Source organism: Monodon monoceros, unplaced genomic scaffold, assembly GCF_005190385.1.
Source record: "Monodon monoceros isolate NGI ecotype Baffin Bay Population unplaced genomic scaffold, NGI_Narwhal_1 Super_Scaffold_20, whole genome shotgun sequence".
NCBI lineage: Eukaryota > Metazoa > Chordata > Mammalia > Artiodactyla > Monodontidae > Monodon > Monodon monoceros.
In genome coordinates this window covers 41,624,799-41,651,328 of record NW_021703777.1, presented here as the reverse complement: position 1 = coordinate 41,651,328, position 26,530 = coordinate 41,624,799, and the positions used below count along the sequence as shown (strand labels likewise).

At 40.3% G+C, this 26,530-nt stretch overlaps 1 protein-coding gene across 1 annotated transcript; it reads left to right on the top strand.

Moving 5' to 3' along the window:
- The first annotated feature begins 647 nt into the window (after nt 1-647).
- BMP3 (bone morphogenetic protein 3) lies at nt 648-24,906 on the top strand. The gene is made up of 3 exons (XM_029235998.1): nt 648-1,166; nt 17,432-18,342; nt 24,713-24,906. The coding sequence occupies exons 1-3, from the start codon at nt 842-844 to the stop codon at nt 24,902-24,904; spliced, it is 1,428 nt and encodes a 475-aa protein (XP_029091831.1). The 5' UTR covers nt 648-841; the 3' UTR covers nt 24,905-24,906.
- The last annotated feature ends 1,624 nt before the right edge of the window (nt 24,907-26,530 follow it).

Genomic DNA, 26,530 nt, shown 5'->3' with positions numbered 1-26,530 from the left:
TATTGAAGGGATTAAAAAAGTAATACCCTGTCCCTCCTACCCTTTCCTTCTTCCTCGATCTTCTCCTTTCCCCCCTCCTCTCCCCTACCACCCCCAACTTTGCTTCCTCTTCTCTCCCTCCCCCTGCTGGTTTGCTGGTTACTTCCCCCTTTCCTTCCCTCCCGGCTATAGCGGGGTCCCAGCTGTCTGCGAGGGCGAGGTATACAGCAAGATTGGCTGCCGACTGTACAGATCAGCCAGAGAACGAAGGCAGTCTCTCCCTCTTTCTCTCTCTCGCTCTCTCTCTCTCTCTCTCTCTCTCTCGCACACAACACACACACACACACACACACACACACACACACACACACACACACTCAAAACTCGGACTGGCCGCACCGCGGCTGCTCCAATCCTTGCAAAAGGCGAGCGAGCGCCCTCAGGACCGCGGCGCTCAATCCCGCTCAGTCTCTGCGCCCGACACGGCGCTAGTCCCCGTGCCCAGCGCGGCAACTTCGCCCGGGTGTTCCCGAAAATAAAGCGGGGAGGGAGGGTACAGACAGATCCGAAAACACCCCGGCCACACACGCCACGACTTCAGCTCTTTCTTGGGGTCTGAGTGGAGACTGCGCCGGCAGCGCCCTGCGCTGGTGAGGTCCGCGCCGCTGCCGGGGAAGAGCCCACCTGCCGGTCCGCGATCGACCGGCGCAAAAAGTGGGGCTGGTCGCTGTCCTGCTCAGGCAGCGTCCGGGCTCCGGGCGCCCTCGCCCAGCTCTTTGGGAGTTCAACCTTCCTCTCTGCCGCCGGCCCTGGGCGCCGCAGAGGGACCCCTCAGGACGCAGCAGCGGACGCGGACCTCGCTATGGCTGGGGCTCGCAGACTGATCCATCTATGGCTGGGCTGCTTGTGCGTGAGCCTGGCGCACGGACAGAGACTCAAGCAGCATTTCCCGGAGCTCCGCGAGCCCGTGCCAGGCGACCGCACGGCAGGTGGTGGCCCAGACCCCCTCCCGCAGCCGCTCGACAAGGTGTCAGAGCACATGCTGCGGCTCTACGACAGGTACAGAGGCGGCGGCAGAGCCGAGGCGGCGCGGACACCGGGGTCCTCGGAGCGGGGTTCGCCCCCTCTGCTCCCCCAGCCCCTGCGCGAGGGCAACACGGTTCGCAGCTTTCGAGCCGCAGCAGCAGGTGAGTGCCCGAGGCGCCCCCTTTCCGCGGTCCCGCCCCAGGTGTCTCCCGGGACCCCCACGGCTTCCTTGTCTGCCCTGTGTTACCTAGAGACCTTCCCTCGCCCTCCAGCTCCCCTCCGAGCCCCTCGGCCCTGTCACACCCCGCATCCCGCCTGTGAGTCAGCCCAATGGTAGAGTCCGAATTGAGAGGGAGAAGTGGAGAGAAGGGCGCTGAGCCCTGGAGGGAGTCGGCTGGAGGAAGTGCGTGAAAGAAGGGAAGGGGCTGCCCCCCCACCCCCCCGCCCACAGGGTCCTCCTGCCCTGGGTGTCTGGAGCTTCTCTGGGGTACCTTGTGCTGATGTTTCTTAAGTCGGTCAGCGGAAATTCCCTTGGACTGGACTGGGCTTTAGCCATGTTTACCTAGAGGCAGATGTCATTTTATGCCAACCCCGGGGGCACCAGAGAGAAAAGTCACACCTGAACTAGATGCCTTCCCTTGGGCTTTTAGACAGTCGCTTCTCCAGACCTTGCACCTCCTCTTAACTCGCGTCCTCTGTGTTACTATATTTGACACTTAATACTTGATAGTCCCTTGGTGGCAAACACACAAACTAAACCAGTTGCTTGGGTGTTTCGATTATTTAAAACCCATCTGGGCAAATAGTGGCTGTACCACCCACCCTGGGAGGAGCTGGAAGGGAGGGGAGCAGCTGTGGATGTAAACACCTCTTGGAATCCGCCGATGAAAATCTGCTCATCCCGTTTTTCAACACAGATCACTGCGGACTGAAATTCATGGCTTAACAAGGTTTCTCCTGGCCCCTGCGGTGAAGCGAATAACTTATGCTAACAGCCTGCTTCCCTTGTGCTAACAGCTTGAGGGAAAGTTTCCTGGACAGTAACTCGGTTTATGTGCTTTGAGGATGCACCAGGCTTTTTTGTTCACTACATTCATGATAAAGGGACCTGTCTTCAGTGAACCGTTGAAAAATAGCCAAGAACTTCAAGTAAGGAGGCCGTGCCTCATGCTCTATCAATTCTGTCAGAATCACTAGAAAGAAATCTCCCAAAGCTTTGATATGTAGGACTCCTGGAAAAGAGGAACACAAAAGCATCCATCAAGGAAAGCCCTAGGTTGACACTGTAAATATACTCTAGAGCTCATAGGCATGATGACATTTACAGTAAACGTGAATTATGCTTTCTAATGCAGAAGTCTTCAGCTATAGTCTGAGCTGAACCAGATTTCACTTTCTTCTTAAAACCACGAGCACGATCTATAAGGAGTTGGCCTTTGCTACGGAAACAGAAACCTGCTCTGGTTCATCCACACTGTGTCAGCCACTTGAGAAGGCTGTCCTGACAGCTGACCATACCAGTGAATGCCCTGTTTACTTTAGTGCAACTCCAAGGGCAGAGCTCAATGAAGAAGTAGTGTGGGAGAAACAAGGGTAGTTGGGTGGGCAAGGCAGGTGGCAATAATGAAGATACTGGAATCATTCTTATCTCGATATTCATTTTCTTGGTACTATTCCTAGGGAGTAGCTGAGGTGCCCAAAAGGTGAATAGCATTTTTGGTATTGGCAAATTTCATTTTAGTATGAATCACGAGGTTTGGAGGTAGCATGTGAGTTTGTTTCATTCACAACTATTGTATAGTGTTTTTGTATGTTTGTTTTAGACTGAGGGAACCATGAGTGGGAGATGGATAAGGATTTGAATAACTCAGCCCCCTTTACTTTTTGGGTCCAACTCACTCCATGCATTATAATTTCAGAGTGTCCCTTATCAGCCTCTCTGTAGTCTTATACCATCAAATGATAAACTCTGATACAGAGGCCAGAAGTTCCCTTGAAATGATAAATTGCAGCTTGAAGCATATATACAAGGCTGCGTGCCCTGATAAGAAAAGTAATTCCTTTAACATCCTAGAGACTGTCTTAATGACTTATTCATCAAATGTAGACACTGGTTTTTGTGGAAGCTGAAGTGTCCTGTTACTACATTGGAGACTTCTGGAGAGACTGTTCGCCTTGGACCCCTTCCAAGAGTGTTTAGTTACTAACACACTAGAAGGACCTTATTATGAGGCAGTTCTGGCTTTAATAAGGCAGGGCTCCAGGAAGGTGCTAAGGCTTTCGTGTGTGTCTCCTTTATCCATAATAGCATTTCTGTAACATCCTTCAGCTTGTGACATACATTCTGATGCAGGCGAAAGATGCTGTCTGCATTAATAAATTAGATATGTTTTCTAGTCCATAGTGTTTAAGTTTCACAATGTATGGGCCTCTCCATACCAAGGATGTTACAGATTTTAATGGAAGGTCAGGTGTGTGCTGTATCTATGGAGTGGCTGCTGTTCTGGCAGACTTTCCCAGTGCTTATTCAGGCTGAGTTATAGCCTTAGAGCCCTATTTGCTCCTTGGAACATACCTGATTAAAATTATTTATTGTTCTAAACCTAGAATATCTTTGGTTGAAATTTAGCTTCTGTGGTCTCCCTCTGATTACTTTCTACTTAAACCATTACTTGATGGTGGGTGGCATTCATCCTAAATACACTTTCTGCTAACCCTTTTCTCCTCCCTCAATGGTGTGCAGTTGGTGTGCCAAAACCGTAAGTTTGGAGAACTCATAAGTCTTTTTGTGATGTGTAAGGGTTTACATAAAGATACGTTTTATCTTTCCCTTTGTAAAAGGTAATTTACAAAATTATTGATGACAGAGAAGTTCGGCTTTAGAAAAACACACCGTCTTAAAGGAAGACAAGAGGGATATGAAATCAGCTTTTATTTTAATCTTAGTTTAAGTTGTCCTTGGCTTCTATGTAATAAAAAAAGAGTATTTTACATGAGGTTTTCTCCTGGCTTGGTCCTTTAAGATACATACTTTGTGTTCATTAGTTTCTCATCATTTCCATAGTCACTTAATCTTATTTTTCTTAATCATAAATTTAACCTCTTTAGAGAAAGCAATTAAAGCACAGATGTTCTTATTAGGAAACTATCATTATTTTAATTTATGACATGTAACTACAAAAATGGTTGCATTTCAGTGGATTTATGTCACCTTAAAAAAGAAAAATCACACAGACTTCAGAGACAAAAAGAAAAGAAAGTTGAGGAAAGTCAGACCCAAAAGTGAATATTTTCCTTCAGTGAGAAAGGGGAGAGTCTTTCCTACTGTAACCAAAAGTCTTTAAAAATGAAGAATTATAAAGTGACCTGTTTCTGAAGTGCAAGTCTAAAATATAAGGCTTTAGGAAAGATATAATTAAGGGCTAAACCATCATTCCAATAGGAGCCAGTCTTGTAAAATGCATGGGCCAGTGGGAAAGCATCATTTTTGATGGATTTGATGGCAAGGGGGTGTAATAACTTTATTAAAACACAATTACCTTGAAATTCCTGACACCTAGAAACTAGGCTTGAAATTAAAGAGTACTTAGATTATCTGATGTTTTTATTCCAAGAACAATAGTACATCTGGAGAGGGGGAGCTGGCTGTGCAGCTGCTTTGAATTACACACTACTTTGAATACATGATAGCCCTTAATGAAGTTTTTACTGTAATAGGCAAGACAGCTTTACAATCTCTGACATTTAAAAATCCATAAAACCATGAATTCTTGATTATCTATGCTAATGGAAAAGAGAAAGAGAATGTATTACATAGAAAATAATTTAAATTTAGCTTTTTAGTATAGTTAGACATACTCAGAGAGACCAAGAGACCACGAGGGTCAATGAAAAACATCGCCTAAGCAGATAATTCACTAGGGGAATATTTGTACATTAAAAATATATACATAATTAAGAATATATTAAAAGGGTTACAGACATTTTATCGAAGCAGTGGAAATTTATAAGCACTTGATTGACCCAGTTCAGATTTTTCTAAAAATTAAATAGAGATGTGGATGTCAAACCTGCTCTTAAGCATTTTGGGATTATACAATTTTGTATTTGGAAGAGGCTTTAAAGAAAGCAAGTCCAACCCCTTACTTAAATGGAAGAAGAAATGGGCATCATGATGTATTTGCCAGACAGTTTTTCAAACATACTGAGCTCATCTCAAAACCTATGATTTCTAATCATCTTATTTTCTAGGAGAAAATTTTTTAAAAGAGGGTCTTTAAAAGATGTTAACAGGTGTTACATAAAATTGCATTCCCTGGTCAAATAAGTTTGGGAAAAATGATCAGTTTGCTTTGGGACCTTTCAGGTCCTTTAAATGCTAGTGGACCCTCTTAAGAGTGGATCACTTTCTCCCCAAGAGAGCATTTTAGAGAATTATGGTTCTAAGATATCTATTTGGGTAAACATTGGTTCAGAGCCTTCCTAATTTCTCAAGAAAGAAGATATGCAAAATTCAAGTGAATATTATGACTGAAAACTGTCTCATTTCTCATTTGTTTATTCAGGATGTTTACTTACATTGTTAGTTTTTGGACTTGAGTCCAGTTGGCATTGTACAGTTGGCCCTCCACATCCCTGGTTACCAAGGATCCAACTACAGATTGAAAATATTTGAGGGGAAAAATTTCAGAAATTTCCCAAAGGCAAAACTTGATTTTGTTGAATTATAAATACTCTAGAGATGGTTTAAAGTGTACTGGAGGATGTGGTAGGTTATATGCAGATACTATGTATGCCATTTTATATAAGGGACTTAAACATCTGTGGATTTTGGTATCTGCAGGGGTCCTGCAACCAGTTCCCTGCGAATACCAAGGGCCGACTCTACCATCTTCCTGATTAAATATCTTAAACTTCTCTGAATGTAATTTTAGAGTTTCTGTCATTAAATTTGATTTTGCCTGTTTCCCTATGAATTCTCCTTCATTGTTTTCTTCTATAGGATTAATATTTATTATTTTACATCTAATCTGGTATTATTCTTTTAAAATAAAAGCTACTTTATTTGTGGAAAAATTCACTAGAGGTCATGCACACCACTTCTTTAATGTTTTACCACGATTAATCCTTGGTTATAGACACCTATCAAATCTCTTATATAATCCCAATTTGTTTGCTGTATTTATTAGATATAATAAAGCTCACACCTATCAAAAAGCCTAGTGAAAATTATTGAGCAACTTTGCATATACTTTGTATTTGCTATTCAGGATTTTTGTGCTCCTACGTCAGAACTTTTCTCCTAAAATTTTAATGGTTTTCTCATATATCCAATGTGTATACCCTAGTAATCAGTATCTTAATAACTTTATTTCACTGGTATGGTGGAAAGAAGTTTGGTATCACAAAGAGTCTCTATTTGAACTTTCCTACGCCAAGTTTCAATTCAGAGTGAATTTTTAGGATTATGTTACGAACACATGAAAATAGAATTTTGTAATGGAAACACTGACATAGTATTAATCAAGTGACACAAGTATACCAGGATAATATCTACTTTGGACCATAGTAAACCATGACAGTATGACCGAAGAGCCCTCATCTGTGGAATATATTTAAAAATCCATACCATTGCTAGTCTATTCATATGTTAGTAGTGGCTGTGTCCTAGAATATTTTCAGGGATGATATTATTAAAGGCACGAATGTCTCTTTTTTCATCTGAAACATCGGCATGTAAGTCATAAAGCCAATTGACCATGGGGTTTTATTGACTCCTTCAATGATCTACCTTCCTTTACCACCCATCGTTTCTTGGCAATAGAACCACAGTAAATGCAGTGCCTTGATTTTATTTGGGCACACTGTAAATAAAAGTGTTTGGACAAACTGATCCTACTGTATTACCAACTTCAGTATGTTCTTCCTTTATTGAGTGAGTAAATATTAAATATTCCTATTAAATATTATAGTAAGTGTTAAATATTCCTTTTATAAAATAATTGCATCCAATAGCTTTAGAAATGAAAGCTTCTTTGCCCAGTCCTCTGATTTTACAATTAAAACTATTGAGGCCCAACACGATCTTCTTTGCTTTTCCTTCAAAGAAAATTTTAATTTAATTGCATGGTATTAATCTAAAGACTGTTTGAGTTCAGTATAATTGTTGCACTTAGACATGGGTTAAGATAAATGGTTTTCAAGAAGAGAATAAATTCCTAGAGTTTCAGTTTTTCTATTTCCTGAGGCTAAGCATTAAGAGATCTAAATGCTAATCTTGGCTGAATTGCTAATTAATAAAGTTATCTAATATTGCTAGGCCTAGTTTTGACATCTATCAAATGGCTTAAGTCACACCTACTGTGCTAGTCTCACAGAAAGATGGTGCAACTTAATTGAAAAAAATTGAGTGTGAAAATGCACCAAAAGTTTGGAAGCCCTATATAAATGAAGCATTCTTAATATTTGGAGATACTGTTTCTCTCTAGCTTCCCACAAAACCTTAAAGCTACGTAAAACATTAATAGTTTCAATTGTTTGTAGCACAAAGGATATATCTGGGTAGCAACATAAATATGAAGCGGTAGTAGTCCTCTTGTAATACAATCTATGCTATGCCAAACCTACATTCGAGAAATTACCGTTTCTGTCCTAACCTTGGTGGCTGCATGCAGCAGAGTTGCACCTTTTTATAGTGATCTCTTGAAGTTAGTTTTTCTCAAAGTATGGTCCCTGGATTGGCAGCAGCAACATCACCCGGGATTGTTAGAAATTCTCCAGCCCACCCAAACCATCTGAATCATACTCTGAGCTTGGGGCACAGAAATCTCTGTTTTCACAGGCCATCAAGGTGATTCTGATGCATGTTTGAGACACTCTGTTCTAAGCTCATGTCTCTGGAGTTTTGAGTATCTTATAACCAGCGTCTGAAATCTAGGATTGATTAACGTTCTGGTTCTGGTCTCATCTGGCCCTTTTAGTGGGCCTTTCCCCCAGACAAATGGTTTATTAACTCATGTAAGGGTAACTTTCTTTCACTTTGGAAGGTAAATTAATGTCTTTATGACAGTTTTACCCTGGGGAGGAGTTCAAAAGTAAGTTGATAAAGACGTCTTACCCTTCTTTCACAGCTGCAGAGAGTTTGGGGCCTGATAGGATTGCTAGAAAGAGGATGATGGGGCAGGGGCCAAGTCTCTGGAGGGCAAAGGGCATATCTCATTTCACGCTTGTATTCTGAAGGCCTGGCATAGTTTGCCACACAGTAGGCACTCAGTAAATATTTCAGTTGACCTGAATTAGATGTTCAGAGGACTAGATAAGAAAAAATAGTAGAAAAACTATTTGCCAGGCAAAGGATCCTTTAAAAATAAGATTGCCATGAAAGAATTTTCCATGAGGCACTTTACAAAATATACGTTGAATGGCAAAACTATTCTATTTTATATACCACTGTTCTTGTAATGCTTCTTTTCTGATGAACTGAAACTCCAACAGTACTTATCCCCAAGAAGGCCTTTTGCTGACTTGAAAGTTTTTTCACTTGAAAGCTTTTTCACTTTAGTGTGAAGTGGGAAACACTTTAGAATCTGGTAAGTTTATACCATTGCTCATTCAACAAATTTGACAAGTATTTTTCAGGATATCAATGCTCCAGATTGTGCAAAGAACTAGGAGTTCAAAACTTTATCCAGACATAGGTCTACCCTCCGAGAGCTCACAGTCTAGGAATGCCCTTGGGTGGAGGCTAAGAGCAGATAAACGGATTAGTGAACATTTTGCTGTTCTAGAAAAACATACATTATACCATCTTTGGCCATGTTTTACTTTGGACATAGAGAATGGTTGTTTTGAGATCCCATAAAAGTCAGTTATTTGACTGGAACACTGCAAGAAAAAACACATTCTGACTTGTGTTCTATTTAGAATCTCTCCATCTCACCTTTGCCCAGAAACCGAAGGTGGCATAGAGGAACTGCAGCCTTGACTCCATAATCTACAGCAAATATTCAGCCAGTGACCGTGGGCGTATATGGCCCTGTCCTAGGCACCCCTGCATTTCTAGCAGCTGTGCTTTGTTTGGAGAAAGAGGTGGGAAAAAAAGAGTTGTTCTTAGTTACATATTTTCTGTATGACTAAAATGTTTTCCCTGCTTCCTGGGGATTTAACAAATCATCAAGATTTCATTTAGTCTATTTGTTTTAAAATCAGACTTTACATAGAAAGCTTTCCATTGTATATTCTATTTCCCTTTGAAAACGTTCTGTGTGGGCCAGCACGAAGGTGACCTTCCACTCACCACTCCCTGGGCACTGCCTCAGCTGCTCCCTGAGAGGAATTGAACTGTCGCCATAGTACAGCTGGTCCCAAGTCACAGTTTCCTTACTGAGCTCTTGGTTTCATGAGGTGCAGGTGCTTTCTTTTCAGATGAAAACAGAAATAGATCTTCTACCTTTATCTAATAACCAAGCTCCTAAAAAAGTCCATATAGGTAGTACAAGACCTGGGTTCCTCTCCAAGATCAATGCTCACCAGCTGGCTGCATTTATGGTCCTTCATTTTTACATTTCTACAATGAATAGGTTGGACTAAATCTGTTTATTCACAAAAGAAGCATTTATTGAGCACCGCTTAAGAGTTAAGCCCCACGCTCGGGACTGAAGAGTCTGATGTAATTACTACAGAGCCTTGTCTTTACAGAATTTATGGTCTTAGGAAGGAATAACAATATAATGAAAATAGTAATAGAGGAGGGGTCTGAACCGAAGGAGTGGGTTGTCGTGACAAGCTTGCCTCTGCTTTGCCTTAAAAATCGAATCTGGATAATAATCAAGGAGAACTACGTTGGGTAAAAGCATTTCAGGGAGAAGTGGCCGCAGCCACAAAGTCCTAACAGATGTGCAAAGGAAAGTATGGCTTGTTCTGAAACTCACCTGACTTCTAAACCCCTTTCCAATTCACAGGTATTATGACTCTAGAAAATTCAGAATAAGATTATCATGCCAATGGCACATCCTAACTAGACCACAGTAGACGTATTCTCAGCAAGGAAAAATCCAAGCTTGTGCTAGTGCCAGCAAACAGTAAGAAAACAGCACCACCTATTGGTAGTTATATTTTGGCATCAAAAACATTTCCTTAGGAAGAGCTGGAAATATAGCCTATCGTAGTTCCTTGCAAGGGATCTGAGAGGTTATCTAGTTCACTTTTCACACCTTCCCTACCGTAAAGAGATCCTCCTGTAATAGTCTTGAATTATGACCATCTCTCTTCTGTCTGCCTGGTCCCACAGGGGTCTCACCCTCAGGCTAGACACTTAGAAAGTCATTACGTTGACCTTGATTCTGGTTCCATTCAGCTATCACCTTTAGACTTAATTCTCATCTTTGACACTGACAAGAGAAACCCTGATCTCTCTGCAGCCCCTCAAATATTTGCAAACAATTCTCACGTCACCGATTAACCTTTTTTTTTCTTCTTCCAGAGCAGGTATTCTGTATTTAACTCAAATTTGTAAGAAATAACTTTAAGACAAACATCTTGGTTACTTTCCTAGTTGCTCTCTTTTATATCAATAAACTAGTTAAAATAAGAGCACCCAGAATTAAGCATGCAACTCTAGATAGAATTGGATTGGCATGGCACAGTTACGTTCTCTAATACCTGAAGACTACCAACAGCCTAAAAATACATAAACTATTGTTTTGTAACCTGATAACGTCTGCCATTGCTTTTTAATATTATTATTATATGTTTGTTCTTATTAACCAGAAAGTATACCTCCATTTCCGGATTCATCGATTCCAAATAGGTAAGTATCGGAATATTTCAGAAGAATAGAAAAAGTGAACACGAAAGTATTTTCCATTCACTGATATTTCAAAATAGATATCTTCTTCACAGATAAGTCTGCTACTCATGGGGAAGAGAGAGAAGGCTACTGCAAAACTCCTGTTGTTAAGTATACGAGAAGATACTTTTTTGAAAAGATAAATTAATATAAAATCTAAAAATGCATGAGAGTAATTGAATAGATATTATTACCACATATTTCAACTTGCAGGGAGGTATTTATCTTATCTTATATACTCTACTGCCCTCATCTACTCGACTCCATGCAGCCCTCTCACTACTCTTTTTGTCCATTTATAAAGACTAAGTACTTGTTGACTTGTTTTAGGGAAAAGAGCATTGACTTGCATGGAAATGAAATGAAAAGTCAGGGAAGGCAAAAATAAAGTATGGGTTCAAGGAATGTTTTGTGGAACTGTTGAGACTTCTAGCTCATTGTTTTAAAAGACGTGGGGAGGAGGGAGATCTAGGACAGGCAGAGGTAATGCGTCTCCTCATCTGGGTGGAAATAGCAAAGGCATCGAGTGCTACGTATCATACAACACCTTTAGTTAGGAGCTAAATGTGAATTGGCCGTTTCTTTTCTGAATTTCGGCAGTTTAGGTGTCTGTACGGACTTCGAATAACTACGTTAATATGGGATATTTTTATAAGTTCCCATTAAATATTGGAAATATTGCTTATGCAAAATCTTCCAGATGTCCAACACTGCTTGTGACTAGAATGTGCTGCTTTTATCTCCTCCCCAACACTCCCTTTTCCTCTCATTTTTTTTTTAATTGAAGTATAGTTGATTTACAATGCCATGTTAGTCTCAGGTATACAGCAAAGTGATTCAGTTATACACATATATATATTCTTTTACCTTATAGGTTATTGCAAAATATTGAGTGTAGTTCCCTGTGCAGTAGCTCCTTGTTGGTTATCTATTTTATATATAGTAGTGTGTATCTGTTAATCCCAACCTCCTAATTTATCCCTCCCCACCTTCCCCTTTGGTAACCATAAGTTTGTTTTCTATGGCTGTGGGTCCATTGCTATTTTGTATATAAGCGCATTTATATCGGTTTTTTTTTTTTTAGATTCCAAATGTAAGCGATATCATATGATATTTGCCTTTCTCTCCTCATTCTTAAAAGTCTGGTTAAAGGTTGCATCTTCCCCATATGTCCCTCTTCCCCATACATGGGGAAAGTTCATTGCTCCCTCCTTTGTGCTCCAAAAGCATAGTTAACACCTTTGACGGAAAGTAGCATCATCACGGCGTAGCTACCTGCATATTGATCTTTTCCCCTTGTCCTGGTGTGGACAGCGGTGGCCATTGGGCAGCGGACCCAGCCAAGGGTCCAGCACCTAATAGGTGTTCAATTCATATTTGTTAAAGTAAAACATTTGTTTTGCTTTAGTTCCTGTTCTTTGTTGGTTGTACTGGTTGTATATGTGTAATACACAAATAACACAATTGAAGCTATGTGTATAATTGCCTTGCCATAAAGCACTGTTGCTCAACTGCCCATTTAACTCTATTTTAGAGCAGTTTGTTGGTCTTTGACTTTTGATTGCAGATTGAACTGATTAGCTACAGCTGGAGGGAAAATTTAAACGTATTCACCAAAATTATCTTAATATAATGTCCTTAATAAAGGAAGGTGTGTTGCATTCCAAGAAAATAATCTTTTGCTCAACTTATGTTTTGGTCTGCATATTCATGTTTAGCAAATTCCTAATTCTTCACCGTCTTTGAAAAACAATGCCTTTTTTCTTTCCTTTTGGACTATATGACCACAAAAATGGTGGTCATTCCACTGTCCAAGAGAAATTTACTTTGAACCACAGATGTGAGCCACATATGTAATTTAAAACTTTTAGTAGCCACATTAAAAAATATGAGAAGCGAAAGGAGAAATTAATTTCAATAATATATTACATTTTAAATGTTCTGCACCCACACCAACAAGCAATTCTTGAACACCAGCAAGGGGTCTCAGAATTCAACTGAATTCTGCCACCATCTACCTGAAGACAGCATCAAATTCCCTTGGTAAAGGGCTCAGTCCCACAAGACTGTCCTCCACTTCAGATGCCAGTCCCAAACCCAGGTTGTTTCCTGTGCTTCTGACCAAACTAGCTACAGATTGGAGTTTCCCACAACCTCCTCCTTGGGTTTGGTTAATTTGCTAGAGTGGCTCACAGAACTCAGGAAACCCATTTACTCACTAGATTACCAGTTTAGTATAAAAAGATATAACTCAGGAACAGCCAGATAAAAGAGATGCAGAGGGCAAGGTAGGGGAAAAGGCTTGGAGATTCCATGCCCTCTCTAGGCACGCCACTCTCCCCAATCTCCATTTTGTTCACCAACCCAGAAGCTCTCCAAACCTTGTTTTTTAAAATTTTTATGGAGGCTTTGTTACCAAGTCCAAGTTCGCTCTGCTCACCACAGGACAGGACAAAATATTGGATTGGAAAGCCAAGAAAATGGCAGACTAGTGTCTCTGAAAAACTATCTTATCAGGGTTTGGATGCCCGTTTCTTTTGTAGCACAGAGAGGGGGAGAAGATAAGGAAGTAAAGTAAAAAGGCCATAAGTTTTGGAAATATTCCCTGGAATGGCCAGCCTCGGGGAGGGGATGTGTTAATTTCTTCTTTCTTGCAGACATCCTCAGGTGGACAGGGTCCGGATGCTTCCCTGAACAAAGGCACTTTGGTTTAACATTCAGGCAGAGGGGCAGGGTTCCCCGAGGCAGGCCATTATGTATGGACAGTATCCTTTTGGTGAACAAAAGCAGCAGAAAGCAAAGGTTAAAGTAAAAGAAACAGATCCAGTATGTAGTCACAGTTGGCTCTTCCCTGTTACAGCTTCCTTATGTAGGCATGGCTGATTAAATCATTGGCCATTGGTGATTAATTCAACCCTCAGCCCCTCTCCCCACCCCAGAGGTGGGGATTAGAGCTGAAAGTGCAAACCCCCAATCACAGGGTTGGTTCCCAGGCAGCCAGACCCCATTCTTAGGTGACCTCCAAAAGTCACCGCATTAACATAACAAAGGACACCTCACGGCTCTCATCACTTAGGAAATTCCTAGAGTTTTCGGAGTTCTAGACCAGAAACGGAGACTAAGACCAAATATGTATCTCTTATTATAAATCACAGTATCACAACATTTAACCCAGTGTATCCAAATATTATGATTTCAACACGTAATCAATATAAAATATATTAATGTGATATTTTATACTAAGGCTTCGAAATACAGTGTGTATTTTACACTTACAGCACATCTCAATTCAAACTTAAGTGACTAGTTGCTATCATAGTGGACATTGCAGGTCTAGTTAGCTAACATTCATTGAGTTTTTTCCTAAGGGCTAAGTGCATTACCTGCATTCTTTCAATTAATTCTCACAACAACTCTGCCGTTGATACTATTGGGTTCATTTTACAGGTGAGCAAACTGAGACTTGAAGAGTTTAGGTAATTTGCCTGAGTACAGCTATTGGGTGTGGTGGAGCTGAGGCAGGGCCATAAGGGCTTTGACTTCAAACGAAGGCACTGAATTAAAATTAAAGCCACCAGAAGAGGCCGTATGGCGAGTTCTGTGACATTTATGAGACGATACTGAAGATTAGACACAAGGTGAAGGCTGGTTAACAGCAGGGCACAAGGTGTCTGGAACCATGTACGAAAGAAGGAAATATTTTGAAGCAAAATGTAGGCAAAAGGAGTAGGATTGGTTTCCCCAATAAGACACCATCACCCACATCCCTCGGAGTTCATTTCTTCCCTGCCAGTGTGTTCCTTTGGCAACCATCTGATTGCCACATACCTAGAACAGAGTGACTTCTCTTTCCTTCCATTTAAAACTTCCATCTGGCTAAAAGTACACGCTCTTTGAATGTATGAATTAAAAGTATGAATTAAAGCTAGCGTCTGAACAAGCCTGATGCCATGGCTTTGTTATAAAGGTCTGTAAAATATTATCCTGGTGTCATGGATTATACAAACATTCACAAATGGCAGTTTACTCCTTTTCCCTCACACAATGTTAGAAATGAGTAAAATATGTTTCCCACTGCACTTCCCTTATAAATGGGGACTCAATGAACTCATTTTAAGTTTCCAGATCTTTATAAAAATGTTTTGTTTTTACTAAAATATGTTTTTGATCAAGAGCATAATTTCACGATTGCGTGTACGTTTCTGAAACAAATATGTATATGAAACAAGTGTATGGAGGAGGGCCCAGGCTCTGGTGACCGACCCCAGGACAGAGGATTCTTGAGCCTAAGCTCAGCCTTACCATTAGCTCATTAGATGATCTCAAGAACAGGAACCAATTTCTGCCCTTACTAATCAATCGCCCATTCTGTTACTCTCTCTCATTTCTGCATCTGAAGACTTGGAAATACAAATTGCCCAGTTTCGATAATTCTGTCGCACTCTACAGAAGCAATTCAACTCTTATATTCATGTAGTTACATAAACTTTAGACAAGCTCCACAACAGCACTAATTCTTCATGACACTTTTGACTGTGTGGCTCATTTTTCAGATGTTATCTGAAGATGGATCTATGTGGTCTTGCTTACCCACCCTCATCCTGCACCCTTAACTTTGTGAGGAAGATAGAAGGGGTAATCCCTGTATTATGGTTAACACCAGTACGAACAACAATAATAATTTATACTTAAGAAACACTTACTGGACCCTTTATGAACTGATTTACACACATCTCATTTAATTCTGATGACAGGAGTATTATTCCATTTAATGAATGAGAACACTAGTTACGTAGTTAATAAGTGGCTGAGCCAGGATTTGAATCAAAGTGAATTTACTTCCACCAATGCTTGTAACCAGTAGGCTAGACGCTGCTTCAGATAAGATGCTATCATGACACTGTGCCAAAATTATAGGAACAGTTCTTGGCAGTCTCATAATTAAAAGCCAGAACGCTCAGCTCTCATACCACTACGTTTACAAGTGTGTTTCAGTAAAGGAGACAGAAAATTATTAAAAATGGCTGACCCTTGCCTTAATCTTCATCCAGTTTATAAAATTACTCCTTTTGTTTAATTGTGGTGAAAATTACATAATTTAAGTATAGCTATTTTTAAGTGAACAACTCAGGGGCATTTGGTACCTTCACAGTGTTATGCAACCACCAGGTTTATCTAGTTCCAAAATATTTCTATAACCCCAAAGTAAAACCCCCTACCCATTAAGCAGTTTCTCCACATTCAGCCCCTGGCAAACACTGGTCTGCATTCTGTCTCTATGGATTTACTGTTCTGGATATTTCACGTAAATGGACTCATACAACATGGGACATTTTGTGTCTGACTTCTTTCATTTAGCACAATGTTCTCAAGGTTCATCCACATTGTCGTATTATCAGTCCCTCATTCCTTTTTATGGCTGAATAATGTTCCATTATATGACTATACAACATTTATTTATCCATTTACCCATTGATGGACATTGAGTTGTTTCTACCTTTTGGCTATTGTGAAGAGTAGTGCTGCTATAAACGTGCATGTACGTGTACTTGTTTGAACACCTGTTTTCAATTCTTCTGGGTTTATACCTGGGGTAGAGTTGCAGGGTCATGTGACATTTCTATGTTTAACTTTGAGGAATTGTCAAACTGCTTTCCACAGCAGCTGAACTATTTTACATTATAGCCAGCAATGTAAAAGTGTTCCAATTTCTCCACATCCTCACTAACACTTGTTATCTTGTTTTTCTTATTATAGCCAGTCTAGTATATGTCAAATGGTACCTCATTTTGGTTTTGATTTACATTTTTCTGATGACTAATGATGTTGAGTATCTCTTCATGTGCTTGTTGGCTATTTGTATATCTTCTTTGGAGAAATGTCTATTTGATTCCTTTGCTCATTTTTTATTGGTTTGTTTGTCTTTTTGTTTTGAGTTGTAAGGGCTATTTTTATATTCTAGGTCCTAGATTTTATCATATATATGATTTGAAAATATTTTCTCCATTCTGTAGGTTGTATAGACTTTCTCGATAATGTCTTTTTTTTTTTTTCTTTTTTTTTGTGGTACGCGGGCCTCTCACTGCTGTGGCCTCTCCCGTTGTGGAGCACAGGCTCCAGACACGCAGGCTCAGCGGCCATGGCTCACGGGCCCAGCCGCGCCGCGGCCTGCGGGATCTTCCTGGACCAGGGCACGAACCCGTGTCCCCTGCATTGGCAGGCGGACTCTCAACTGCGCCACCAGGGAAGCCCGATAATGTCTTTTGATGCACATAATTTTAAGTTTTGATGAAGTCCAGTTTATCTATTTTATGGATTTATCTACTTTATGGATTTATCTACTTTTTTGATTTATATGTTATTTTCTTTTCTTACTTGCACTTTGGGTGTCATATATAAAAATCCACTGCCAAATCCAAAGCCATGAAAATTTTACCCTTATGTTTTCTTCTAAGAATTTTATGATTTTAGTGCTTATATTTAGGTCATTTGTTCATTTTGAGTTAATTTTTGTATATGATGTGAGGTAGGGGTCACGTTTGCTCCTGTTTACTTTCTTTTTTTTTTTTTTCTTCCTAGGAACCCTTGAAAATGAGAAACTGCATATTTTTAACCTGACTTCTCTAACCAAGTCTGAAAACATTTTATCTGCCACACTGTATTTCTATATTGGAGAGCTAATAAATATCAGCCTGAGTTGTCCTGTGTCCCAAGGATGCTCACATCATTCCCAAAGGAAACACATTCACATTGAGCTCTCTACGTGGATCCTCAAATCCACCGGAAACCAAAGTCAACTCCTGGGTCATCTTTCAGTAGATGGAGCGAAACTTCATCGAGATTTTGTTTCCTGGCTGTCTAAAGACATCACTCAACTTTTGAGGAAAGCCAAGGAAAATGAGGAGTTCCTCATAGGATTTAACATTACTTCCAAAGGCCACCAGCTGCCAAAGAAGATAACACCCTTTCCTGAGCCTTATATCTTGGTGTATGCCAATGACATTGCGATTTCTGAGCCCGAGAGTGTGGTATCAAGCTTGCAAGGGCACCGGAATTTCCCCACTGGAGCTGTGCCCAAACTGGATAGCCGTATCAGGGCTGCCCTTTCTACTGAACGGAGGAAGAAGCGCTCTGCTGGGGTCCTGCTGCCTCTGCAGAACAATGAGCTTCCTGGGGCAGAATATCAGTATAAGGAGGATGGGGTATGGGAGGAGAGAAAACCTTACAAGACTCTTCAGACTCAGCCCCCTGAAAAGAGTAAGAACAAAAAGAAACAGAGAAAGGGACCTCACCAGAAGAGCCAGACGCTCCAGTTTGATGAACAGACCCTGAAGAAGGCAAGAAGAAAGCAATGGATTGAACCTCGCAATTGTGCCAGGCGGTACCTTAAAGTGGACTTTGCAGATATTGGCTGGAGTGAATGGATTATCTCCCCCAAGTCCTTTGATGCCTATTATTGCTCCGGAGCATGCCAGTTCCCCATGCCAAAGGTAGCCATTGTTCTTTGTCCTGTCCTTCCTATTTCCACAGAGTAGAAAGGCACATGTTGAGTGTGTGTTTCCATTTACAAAATCCATCTGGACCTTTATGCTTGCATTCTAAAGTGTAATAGGTAACATGGTTATGCTTGGTTTTTCTTTAATGGTTGTTAAAGTAATATGAAGTCAATATTGGTATGAAGAAAGATATGAGAAAAAAATGTATGTGTAAAACATGTTTTTTGCATTGTTCCCAAACACAGTGCATATTCAGCGACCTGGTCACAGGTGAATCTGTGCCGGTCCACAACAAGCAAGCCCCAAATGGTAGAAGGCTGATCTTTGAGGGGGTATTCAGGGAATGAGTGAATGTCATGAGAGCAAAAGGAAGGACTAATTGGACTGATGCCCTGATTCAGAACATTTTTTGATAGTCTCTTGTGCAATGAATTGTCATCATGGGGCTTAGGACCAGGGTTGGGCTAGGAAAACTTACCTCATGAAATCCACCAGATGCTTATATCATTTGCTTCTCTGATAAATATCAGAACAGGAGTCAGAATAGGGAACAATGACTCTGTAGACTTCTAAGACCCATTTCAACCAGTCAGAGCTTACCTGTGCCTCTTCCAAAATCAGTGCACTGAACTTCATCCTATCAGTACTCAGAATCCTGACAGATGTATTCTCAGAAGCCTTCCCAACCCCACCTCCATCTTGCACAGCAAGTCCAAGCGACTGTTCTCTTTGAATTTATAGTTAATAAAACATATTTGTACCCCTTTGCCTTCCATTAAGCTTATTGCTGCACTTTCATTCTTAGCTTGTAACAATTTGGATTATACAATGAAAAGTGTTCCTAGAAATAGAATTCAGAGGAAGAATAAGAGTGGTTTTTTGTTTTGTTTTGTTTTTGTTTGTTTGTTTGTTGCAAAACTTGAAGTGAATCAACTTCTGCTATTGTATGTTGATGGAGGAAAAAAACCCTTTGCCTCAAAAAGTGACTAACTTCTGCTTACAGATCTTTAAAGCAGCTTGTTCATGTTACAGGCCTGTGATCATTGGGATGCTAAGGGCAACACACCCATAAAGCAAAGGGCTGACTGAACAAGACCAGGTCAGCCTCAGGGCCAGGACCTTGACTGAAATCCCATTTTCCTGTTACAATGTCTCAGGAGGATGAGCTTTCTACATTTTCTAGACCTTGTGAATTCTATGTTTTGTCAACGCAAACACAAAGTAAGCATTATATACGTTTATAATGACATAAACTGCCTTATCTTGTCTAAATATTTATAAAGGACATTTTACTGATCAAACGAAACTTGGTCAAACTGGGATAGCGTTTAAAACACACAACAAAGATGCCAAATATAACAGGCAGTGATGAATCTTTATTTTACAGTGTGGCTTGCTTTGTGGCATTGAGAGGCAGAAATGGATTCAAACTGTCTCTAAACCTGGGATGACTGATTTTAAGTGGGTCTCTGAGTCTTCCAAATAATCCCTCTCACTCTCATAAACTGTGGTTTCTTCCAGGTAGCCTGGGGAAGGAGTTTCCCTCTTTCTTCTTGACTCCAAATTTTAAGACCCAGGGAGCCATGATAATGTGGAGATACTTAGTCAGTTGGCTTACCTGGCCTGGTCTCCACATTACCCCAGTTTGCCTCTCCCATTTCCTGTCGGCTCCTCTTGCTTTTCCTGTTCAAAAACCTTGCTTCCATAGATCTTCATCGCGGCTCTCAGTGATCTAAAGAATAATAATTTAAAAACTTATGAGGGTTAAGAATAGAAGAGATAATTTTAAGGAAAGAAGTGTGGTAGTGCAACAGAATGATTAAATGTGCATGCTCGACCGTAGCTGGGTTTCTTAACCTTAAGATGCCTGCAATTTGCCTCAGGATCTTGTTAATCTGTAGGTTCTGATCCAGTGGTTCTGAGGGTCGAGCCTAATATTCTGCATATCTCACAAGCCCCTAGATGTTGCTGATACTACTGGTCCACACATCGTACTTTGAGTCGTCAAATCCTTTTGCCTTAAAACTTGGTTCCACCTCTTACCAGCTTTGTGTTTTTGGGGGTTTTTTTTTGGCTGGGGAGGAGTTACTCAAACTTTCTGTATGTTAAGTTTCTCATCTTTGAAAGAGGTACCACAGTAAATAAAAATATCGTAGTATCTACATAATGAAAACAGTGGGAAAATGAGATCATAGAGCAACTTGTGCTTAGTAGGCACTCAACAAATTTTTGCCATTGACATGATTATTCGCGGCCATTGTTTATTATTATTGTTGTATTAATGGCCAATGGACTGAGGAGAATAGAAAATCAAATATATGGGACTGAAGAAAAACCACTTAGGAAAAGGGATCAAAAGAATAAAAGATGTAAGACAAGAAAAAGTTTTGTACATGTTTCTTACCCCTTTTTAAACATCACAAAGCTTCAAACTGGATTCTCCCTTCAGTCCAACAGTCCATAACCTCTTTGGAGGGTAATAGAATCAGGAGGGCATTGGTTGCAGCACTGAACTCATGATAATAGTTGTCAAAACTTGAGATGGCATCAGAACTGCAGGGAGAGTTAACAGGGATAAGGGTGTTTTCTCTCTGAGTTGGAGATGTCCTTCTGCCAAGTTGAGAGTAGAAGTTTGGCTGTGATGTGGAGTTCTCAGTCTCTCATCACCTTGTGTGGATCTGCTTTTCAAGCTTTTTAGTGATTCCCTTTAAGTGTTCCAGGCTTTGTGTCTTTCAAATGGTACAGTCACCTAAAGGATGGGAAGCGTGAAGCAGTGTGAAGCTGTGACATCAGGGGTACCTAATCGGTGTTGCTGTTATCAGCAGTGTCCAGCATGGTAAGCAGAGTAAACTATTTAAATAAAAATATAGTCTGAGCAACAGAGAAAAACAAGGTCTCTGACCAGATCAGTACAAACACATGTGGAATAAGTGAGGTGCCAAAGAACTTTCAGACTGTAGATATACATTTTGCCCCAGAGAAAATTTCTCCCAGGCCAGACTCCTCTGCTGGCCCTCCTTCCTTCTGGCCTCCTGAGTGAGAGCCTGCTCTCTAGAGCGGGTTCTTTGTCTGCAAAAGTTGACAACCTGTCTGTAATTCAGAACAGCTGTGTTCTGCCTTTCCCAAATTCCAGGCTTTGCCCTTTCACTGATTCCAATTAGATAGTTTCTGGGCTATCACACCCATGTGGGCTGGAAGAGTGTGGAGCAAAACCCCATGGCCTGAGTCAGGAATGAAGGCTTGGAGCTGATGACATACTCTCCCCTGCTAACGCATTTGTAATCAAATTCAACTCGAGGACATCATCCACAGCTTGGCAGGTGCGGGCCTGACCACTGCAGATTTCATTCACAGACACGGCAGCTTGAATTTTTCTGATTTCTAGCCCCTACAGCCAATCTGTCCTCCCAGGGAGAGAGACCCCTGGCGTTCTGCCATGAGATGAGAAATACCCATGTAGCTTTAGCCAAGCCGTATGCTTTTGCCTCCCCTCACCACCATAAAAGAGATGGAAAACAGGGATTTCAGATGAAAATGATTGAGCCATTGTTGCTGACAGAGGTCCAAGGGAACCAGCAAGGGTTGGAGGAGTGAAGGACTTTTTTCACAGAATGGTGCTAAGGCTGGGAATAGCAAAGACACAGAATTAGGGAGCAAGGAAGCTAAACACTTTGAACCAAGCATCCTATATAAAGAAGAAATTCACATGGATGAGGTCAAAATGATGTGCCCTCAATTAATTTCCTGAGGTTTCCAGTTCCAATCTCTGATCATGAAGATGAACTCTAAAAATCCTAAATCTTGATGTACCGAGTTACCTAAGCAAAAAAAAAAAAATGACCTAAACAGATGTCAATGTCATGTTTCACCTTCAATAAAAAGGGAGGCTGGGAAAAAAAACAACACAGGTTTGCATTTGTCATCACTAGGTTTCTTAAGCTACGTAAAGAGGGTCCTGAGAAATGTAATCGGAGCTCAAAAACAAACAAAAATGATAAACTGGCAAATGCTCCACACTAGCAAATGACCGCATGGATCTTTTGTGCATGATATAATTGTTCCTGGTCATGGCAGCTTGATCAGAGAACTTCACAGTGAGAAAAAAGGGGACAACTCCCTCGAAAACTGAGAGGTTGCTGATAAGACACACCAGCAGGGAATCAAGGGCTTGCACCTGGATTCCAGTGAGCCCACCAGAGACAGTTCATAGTTCCTGAATCTATCATTTGTGAGTTAGAGCTTAAAAAAAAAAAAAAAAAAAAAAATGACAGGAATTTTCCTAGGGAACACCCATGAATATTTTCCATATCTGCGCCAGGTCATTTGCTCAGAACCTTTCATTTTTGTTGATGGGAATTATTTCCACAGAAATAGGTACAGTGGAGGGTATGTTATTATTTATAAGTATTTCATCCATTTGGCAAGTATTAATTCAGTGCCTAGAGAGCCTGCTCTGCTTCAGGCACTGAGGACCAGCCATGCACAGCAGGATTTATGGATCAAGTCCTCATCTACTTAAATAGATCTACTTTATATGAAAAATAAATAGTATAGGAGTCAGTAAAACATTAACAATAACAGAATATTGTCATAAAATCTATGGTTTTTAAAAAATCCTTTGGGGCATTATCATATGCTGTTTGGATGATTGAATCTTAAAAATAAATTAATAGAGAAAAGTGTAGCTGCAAAAATTTTCTTTAGAAATCACCAATACTAATGAAATAGCAAACAGTGGCCATTGAGCCCTGTTGTACAATATGGATTGCAGTTTGTCAGTTACACAGATAGAATTGTTGCCACAGGGCACATGATATGCAAAATAGAGCAACATAGACTTCTTATCCTTAAGGAGAGAGAATACCTTTCTTTGCAATGCTACTTAATTGTAAGTTAACTACTCTTCTTAACATACACTTAAAATCTCTAGGAAGAAAGAGTAAATAAGGCAGCTGGCCATTATCAGACTGATTTTAAAATAATTTATGCCTGTTAGCAATAATGTTGAAGTCTAATGTATGGATAATTTTTTTCACTAAGATTGAAAGATGAGATGAGACAAATCAGATTTGCCCTTTTTCTGCCCCCCTCCCCCCAATCCTATTTTTTTTACACTGTGCCAGCTTTCTATATTATTTGCTTCTTCCTTGGCTTGTATATACTCTTAACCTTTTAACTTGTTGCAGTTTCCCATACTGGGAGTTTTAGGTGTGTAAAATTAGAATACCAATTAATTCACTGGGGGCAGAGGTGCCTCTGAAACATGGCTCAAAATCTTGACATTAGAAAACCAGAGTTTTGGCCTAAATCCCACACCTGAATTGACACATGATCCCTGGCAAGTTACCAAATTCCTGTTTTTAAATTTGTTTGAAACAAAACTGGTTTCATCTGCTTAAAAGAGACATTGGGGAGAACTAATGTTGAAAATCGTGGCACCGCTCATGAAGAAGTTCTTACCACTCTGGCAATACCTAAGCATTCTGGGCTTGGAAGAGTGACCCGTCTTCAATGCTTAGCAGAGCTGGATGATACTCTCTAGATAAAACCACACGTCTCCCGTGGATGTTAATGATCCCATTTGGCATTTCTGGGGAACAGCTTTTACCCAGGTTTCTTTGGTCAAACTTCTGACAGCCATGGGATAACCTCAGGCCCTCTAGATTATTCCCTGAGGATATGCCCCAGACTTAGAAGATGCTACAACCTTTAAGTCTGAACCCATTGAGCAACAGTGACCCCCAGTGGCCAATTGTGTAATCACCATCAATTCATCCTGGTGGTAATCATTAAATAAATCAATGCCTCTCGGCACGCTGGTGTTATTTTTAAAACAAAGTATAAATTTCACTATAGCAGTGGCAAAAATATCTATGTTAAATAGGTTCTTGTTAAGGGTTCTTTATGATTAGCATAGGATCAAGATCAAATTGTTTCCGTTGCAAACCTGTTATACAGAACAACCTAGGGTGTATTAATTCTCTGGGGAGTAAGTCATTTTTAATTAAACAATTCTTGCTTTAAAAACTGGATTAAAATCCTCACTCTACACGTCTACATGACTTTAGACATGTCGTTTAAGCTTTCTGAGTCTATGTCTCTACCTGTAAAATGTACGAGATGGCTGTTTTGTTGTAAGGATTAGAAATATTACACAGAACATGCCTGGCACTGAGCCGGCACTTAGTAAATGACAAATCACCGTTTTGGTGATGGTGATATTGGAGGTTGGGTTGAATGTGTAACGATGCCAGGGCTTTAGTAAGCTGTTGAAACAGATTCATAATATATACATTTTAGCGATGAGGGCTGGAGAGCAGAAAAGCAGTTCCACCTAATTGGTGTTCTCCCTTTTCTTTTCCAGTCTTTGAAGCCATCAAATCATGCTACCATCCAGAGTATAGTGAGAGCTGTAGGCGTCGTTCCTGGGATTCCTGAGCCTTGCTGTGTGCCAGAAAAGATGTCCTCGCTCAGCATCTTATTCTTTGATGAAAATAAGAATGTGGTACTTAAGGTATATCCAAACATGACGGTAGAGTCTTGCGCTTGCAGATAACCCAGCAAAGAACTCATCTGAATGCTTAATTCAATCATTAGTTTATTTTTATGGACTTTTTTTTTTTTTTGCACTGCCAATGCCTTTCATTTCAAAAGATTTTTTAATGGTCAAAAGAGAGTGAGTAAATAGACTGATGATTTCCACCAGGGAGAACTGGACTGTGTCTGTTTCTGAATGTAATTCAAAGCAAGATTTTAGAAAATATGGACATCTCTTTCTTTAAAAAAAGAAAAAAATCACGCAAGACAAGTGATCAAACTGTTTTTAGAACTATTAGAGAACAAACTGATTTATTTTTGTAATGGGCTTTGAAAATAGATTGGAAAAACCCAATAGCTTATCATTGATCTCTGCTCATAGAGAATAGAATCATTTCATATCTTAAAGTAGGCTTATTGCCTTAGATTCCTGGGCAATGCATCAAGTGCTAAATAATCCTATCTGCTCTGATGTTTGTCTTAAAATTTATGGAGACTAGTTTACCTGTGTTTGTCTCTACAGGTCATTGTGTGACTAGCTGAGTGCAGAGTGTGTGCTCTTTGTAGATGGATGTGAGCACATTGCCAGGGGCCTGTGCCCTCTTTAGGAAGGTTTGCTTAACATGGCTTTATAATTCAGTCTGCACAGGATTCTTGTTTTGTTTCATTTCATGTTCTGGCAAGTTCCATTCAGTTATGAGAACTTTACCAAAAAGAGTAGACTGATCCAAAAGCATATGCAGAGAGTTACCACTTGGCTCAGCCATTTATTTGGAAATACTGATGTTTTCATTTCATGGCCTCCAAGGAAAGGGAACCAGCAACCCAATTTTCAAAAACCCAGACGTAATTCTTCTTCCATATCTATTTTCCATGAGTGCTTTCATTTGTTCTTTTAAATGGAACTTAAAAATTCAGTTAAATGTTTAATTCTCTTGATATGCCTTTACTTCCTATGAAGTAATAAATAGACACCGAGGCTCAGAAGTGAAGGGAATATTGGAGATTTCTTTAAGTGACCAATCTAATCACAATCACAAGTTCAATATCGTTGTTCAGCCACATCCAGGTCCAGGCACTTTTTCACGTGGATCAAGGCCTTTGGCTCAGACGGGGAATCTACATTTTAGCAAAACTCACTGAAAATTATCCAACAAGAATGGGAGTCAAATATAGACACTTCTTGGTGTTTTCCCATTTCTACTTGTCATAAATATCTCCTCTTACACTTTTGCCTTCAAGAAATTGTTTCAAAAATCTTTTCCTCACTATATTTATGTGTGTGACAGAAATGTTGTCAGACCATGGATTGTTGCTGATATTCTATCTGTGGTTAATCCTTATTTCAGTTCAGTCTGACCTGAATAGAGTCAACTAAGCCATTTCAGAGGCTGTGAAGTATCAGAAGACACAGAGTTTTGTTCTGTCCCTGCCTATAGCTATCTATGGTGGTTCATAATTTAATAATACTAATTGAGCATCTACTTTCTGAAAGACATGTGTTAACTTCAGTGTCTTCACTGGTAAAATAAAAAGGCTGACTAGTTGAGCTGGAAGTTCCTTCTGCTACCGGAAGCTTGGGTTTACAATACAGTACTTGCTAGGTCACACACATCTTCCTTGAATGGATGGTAGCAATAGAGCT